Below are 5,012 nucleotides of genomic sequence, written 5' to 3'. Positions count from 1 at the left end.
CCTGGACCTGTGAGTATTTCAGCTTCAATCACTGTATCTCCTAACTGGGTCACAATTAACCTTGTTCCATTGCATAGTCCATCCGCGTTGCTAAGATTACGCAAAAGCATAATTGGTACTCCAACTTTTAGAGTTAACTTGTGGCTTGCCATTCCAGATTCCTCATGCTTGTTGAGGAATTATTTGTCGTAGAAAACAACACTTGAGTGATATTCTGATGACTCTGGTCCGATTGAATCCGCACTTAGATATGTACGTTCTTTTCCTGGCATACACGACACAATATATGAATAATGATATATATCAAGTTCAGATATAACAGTAGATTGATCTGATGAGTTAAATAGGAACATTATTTACCTGGCACAGATGATAAGACATGTGAATTTATCTTGTGAACACATTCATTCGTGGGCGCCAGTATACTCCGTTCAGCAAGGTACTCCTTTTCAAGCATTCTTTTCAAAAAGTCAGGATACATGGTCTCTACTATTATATGAATGTGATTTTCTTTACAGTCAATCAGTAAATCTGATGGTATCTGTATCCAATCTTTGTGTTCGAATTCATCCAAACTGATTGCCGGTGCTTTACCATTTCCAACATCAAGAATCCATTTTGCGAATTCCTCCATTTCATCCTTTTTTTCCTGGGATGTATCTCCGGTGGATAATCTCATATTCTCTGTAAGTTCGAAAACAATGAAGTATTTCCAAAATTTTGATTTGCTAATAGAAGCATTTACTATGTCTTCTCTTGTTCCTTCCTCAATAACTGGTAGAATTTGTCGGAAATCACCCTCTAACACCAGTGTTTTTTTCCCGAATAATAACTTCTTATCGTTGTTCTCTTCCATCATTAAATCAGCAAGAGCTCTTTGAACTGCTTCAAGTGCATTCATGTGCATCATTGGTGCTTCATCCCATATAATCAAATATACTTTGCACAATAACTCAGCTAGATCTGTTTTTTTAAATAGATTGCAGCAGGATGTTTCATTCAGCTTCAATGGAATCTTGAACCTTGAATGAGGTGTACGACCACCTGGTAATAGCAGTGATGCTATTCCAGAAGAAGCAACTGCTAGAACAATTTTACCCTGTGACCGAAGGGAAGCAATAAGGGTTCTCCAGAGGTATGTCTTACCTATTCCACCACTTCCATAGACAAAAAACAGACGACCATCATTCTGTTCTACTGACCTTGAAATCTCGTTAAATGCCAATGCCTGTTTTGTGTTTAATCCGTTCTTCAAATCCTCTGCCTCTGTCAGTAGAATATCTCTGTCATAGTTTAGTTCTTCATGAATAAGGGTGTTTTTAGGAATATCTAATTCAGACATGTCTGGGTATGGTATACACGAAAATTCATCCTCCCTTAAAGTTCAATTATGTTTCCAGAAAATCTTCTCAATTTCCTGTAGTGTATAGTTTTGCAAGACTTCATTGGATAGTGTTCGTGCTGAATCTCCGTAAAACTTTATTTGTTCGTACTTGATGTCTTCTGCTAAAAGATCCCAATTATCATGCCATAGTTTTTTGGGTTATGTTACTTTGAAGTTCAGTAAGATTATAACAAACAATTCACGTAACCTCTTGCCTATATGTGTTTCTGCTGCTTCCTGATTGGCTCTGTGCCACTCACCACATCTTCCAACAATCCTAGTGCCAAACAGGAGGCTTTGAATGTAAGATGAATCGTTCCACCCACTGTTTTAATATCATTATAGTTTTTGCAACCTTTTTGCACATTCAATAAAATATGCAGGTAGTATTTCTCACCCGCTGTAGGATGCACATAGTAGATACGCCCAATCTTGAAGCCCCTTTTCCTTACTTTCCATGTTTTTTCGCTTGGTCCCATCTCCAATGCTTAGAAAACTCTACATATGTCCATTGTCTTGCATCTTCATGATTTCTATTAGCTTGCATCCATTGAATGATTTTTGATGCATCCGGATCTGCCTTGTCTAGAACATCTCTCAAATCATTGGTATCGTTGTGGTACACTAACTGTTCCCCTTCGAGATGTAATGGCAACCTCTCCACACTTGGATTTCGGTAATGAATTTCAAAACCAAGTGTCCTCCATATACATTCACATCCTGATAGGTATCGGCCCTCGAGATATGTGTTGACCTCGTCCTTACTTGTCTTTTGTTTTTCTTCCACAACACCATTGTTGTTTGGATTTTTGTCATTTGCACCCTGGTTGTCTGAATTTTTGTTACCAGGTGGAAATACTGCAACACTTGCAGTTATCATGTCCTTTCCTTTGTGGATGTACTTGAACAAATATTTAATAGTCATACCCCTACAGTTGCAGATTTCAACATTGATGTGTGCATCATATCTCATTATCAAGTCTAGATTGTATGACACAACCCATCCTGCATCTAACTTGATTCCGTCCTTTTCCAGTCCCCAATCTGCCCGTCGTCTCTTATAAATTACGAATCCCGTATCATCAACATATGTTTTGTTACTATATTTCTTTGGGAATTTTTTTGTGCATTTTTTGCGGCGCATACATGTAGAGTCAGGTTTTGCATGTCCGCAGGGACCGTGGAGCATATACTGGCATACTGCATCAAATGCATCCTTGTTTTCATTTGGGTTTGGAATCTCTGCAGATATAATTGAATCAATATGTGCTGCGGATCTTGGCTTATCCTCAGGTTTAAGCCACAACAATATATGAGCATGAGGTAAACCTCGTTTTTGAAATTCAACAGTATAGAGAGCTGTAATTTAAAACAAAATGTTAATATGTCTCCAAATATATGTAGCTAACGTCATGTATATATATTTATTTGGGAATTAAATATTCAGTTTCGAAATATACCTCCTTGCACTTCTCCGAAATGCCTGCTTCCAACCAAGTCCGACATTAACTGTTTCAGTTTGATGTGAAATACGCGACTGATCATGTCTGATCTCTCACTTGGATTTTGCCCATGGAACATTTTGATAGCTTCTGCAATTTCTGGCCAATTCCGATTGCATGTGAATGTAATAAATAAGTCAGTGGGTCCCAACTCTCTGCATAAGGCTATTGCATCCTGGTAATGCTGAATCATATATCTTGGCCCACCTGTGAAAGATGATGGTAAGATTACTCGACCTGTGCTGCCAGGTTTAGTGTCTCCAGCACTTACGACTTCTTTTATACCGTTGTATAAGTCACAACGTATTTCTTTTTGATGGCCTTTAACCCACTGCAATCTGTTTTGCTCAATTGTAGCATAAGCATCAACCACATACTGCTGGAATAGTCGTCCTCCCCGGAGAAGTGTTTGACCTTCACCTGCTCTTTGTTGTAATCTGAATGCATAGTATTCCCTATTTTTTTTCTCTTCTTTTCATTACCTATTTCATCATCTATTTCGTCGTCGTGAACAATTTTAATTTGCTTATCATATGGAATATCAATATGAAAACCATCTTCACCATAAGGAAATAAATAGTGGATACTGCAATGCCATATAACTTGGGTGCAACTCGGATATATCTATCAGTAAACCATTTTTTAGCTGTATGACTATGTCCCCTTTTCCATCTGAATCGGGATCATCAACTACAATTCCATCTATTTCAGATGTAGTTGGAAGATTGTATTGCCTCGCATCCCTTTTTCGTGTACCAATAAGACGGAATTCAACATCGCTTAGTTCATCTGCTCTGTACCTATCCCTCCACATTCTGAATTTTTGGCTTAGCCAATTGTGTGCGTCCAGCATTGTAACTAAGCCAGCAACAGTGTTTTCATTCAATCCCCTTGTGCTTTTCTTTCCATATTCGTCTATGGCCATCATTGAAGATTTAACGCCTGACTTTCCATCCTGTTTTTCATTTTTTTTATTATTGGTAATAGCATTCATCCTATTTTTGACTTCATTTTCAGTGTCTATAATGTACAGTTGTAAGAATGCAGGTGGCTTACCATCCAGTGGCAACAAAGACCCAATGAAGTGATGATTAAGCCCATACATTGTAAACACCCATGGCGCTGAACCATTGTTCTGTTCTTTGGACACTTTGGAACCATGTGAGGTAAATGCAAACATTGAATTATATGCCCTGATGTTTAGTCTGAAATTTGATGCTTGCGGCCCATCATCTACATATTGCATTAGTTTTTTCAGAAATTCAGGTGCCTCCTTAAGCAGTGGTAATTTGACAGCTCCTTTCCCACAACAAATGGAAAATTCTGGTGGTTGTTTCTTTTGGCTTTTGTTGACTCTTTCCTCATCCCACATCATTGCTTGACAATGAGGGCATGTTGTAGTTGCCCTCCAATATAATGCTTCTGGGATGACATCACTGGTTAACATAGATAATCAAAAAGGATGGTAAGTATATACTGTTTTATTTGAGGTGAACGTACAGTTTAGATCCAATTGAATACACTTACATGTATATGGGAATTCTTCCTCTGATTCATAATCGAGAGGTTGTTCCTCATTATTGTTGCCTTCTTTTCCACCTAATCAATATCAGAAATATCATCAATTGAAATTAATTAATTATACGGAACTGACAACATCAATTTATGTTAATATAGTTAGTTGAGACATGCCACCATTCATGTAATTGCCGGCGAATGTTTTTGCTTGTTTCCTAGCTCTTTGAGATATGTCCTGGAATGAGACTGTCATAAAACTGCATATGTTAGTAAACACATAGGATATTAAATAATTAAACTGCAGATGAGCCTAAATCATGTAAGGTTTATACCTGTCCTCTTCTTTGTAGAACCTTTCTGCTTTCCTTGACTCCTTTTTCTTCTCAGCAACCTTATCCTGTTTGTCATGCATCTCTGGTCCATTGGTTTATGTGCAGTTTGTTTTTTTGCAGGTATTCTAGGTTTTAAAGCATGCTTGAGCTGATGTTTGCGAGAACTAATTATCTGTCTCCTAAATCGTCTAGCAATTGTGGAGTTTTCTGGGTCATGATTGTGTGTATGGTTTGTTGATTGCCTGATAGTCCTCAAATGGAGATAAAATGGCTTGG

The 5,012-nt window shown here is 37.9% G+C and overlaps 2 protein-coding genes across 2 annotated transcripts; both read right to left on the bottom strand.

The window, feature by feature from the left end:
- Nucleotides 1–352: 352 nt before the first annotated feature.
- Nucleotides 353–1,342, bottom strand: LOC113315908 (ATP-dependent DNA helicase PIF4-like). The gene has a single exon (XM_026564152.1). The coding sequence runs from the start codon at nucleotides 1,340–1,342 to the stop codon at nucleotides 353–355; it is 990 nt and encodes a 329-aa protein (XP_026419937.1).
- A 490-nt stretch (nucleotides 1,343–1,832) lies between these two features.
- Nucleotides 1,833–4,333, bottom strand: LOC113315906. The gene is made up of 3 exons (XM_026564149.1): nucleotides 3,474–4,333; nucleotides 2,845–3,323; nucleotides 1,833–2,743 (listed from the first exon to the last, which is right to left on the bottom strand). Exons 1-3 carry the CDS (start codon nucleotides 4,331–4,333, stop codon nucleotides 1,833–1,835), a joined length of 2,250 nt encoding a protein of 749 aa, XP_026419934.1.
- Nucleotides 4,334–5,012: the final 679 nt, after the last annotated feature.

The sequence above is a fragment of the Papaver somniferum genome, chromosome 10 (genome assembly GCF_003573695.1).
Source record: "Papaver somniferum cultivar HN1 chromosome 10, ASM357369v1, whole genome shotgun sequence".
Lineage (NCBI taxonomy): Eukaryota > Viridiplantae > Streptophyta > Magnoliopsida > Ranunculales > Papaveraceae > Papaver > Papaver somniferum.
This window is presented reverse-complemented; position numbering and strand designations above follow the sequence as displayed.

Bases quoted from the DNA above. Each gene is read 5' to 3' on its own strand.
- LOC113315908 (XM_026564152.1), bottom strand. From the start codon at position 1,342: ATGTCTGAATTAGATATTCCTAAAAACACCCTTATTCATGAAGAACTA.
- LOC113315906 (XM_026564149.1), bottom strand. From the start codon at position 4,333: ATGTTAACCAGTGATGTCATCCCAGAAGCATTATATTGGAGGGCAACT. The intron at 3,324-3,473 runs GTATCCACTATT...CTATGCATTCAG, and splicing joins CCAAGTTATATGGCATTGCA to ATTACAACAAAGAGCAGGTG. The intron at 2,744-2,844 runs GTATATTTCGAA...TTTAAATTACAG, and splicing joins TTTCGGAGAAGTGCAAGGAG to CTCTCTATACTGTTGAATTT.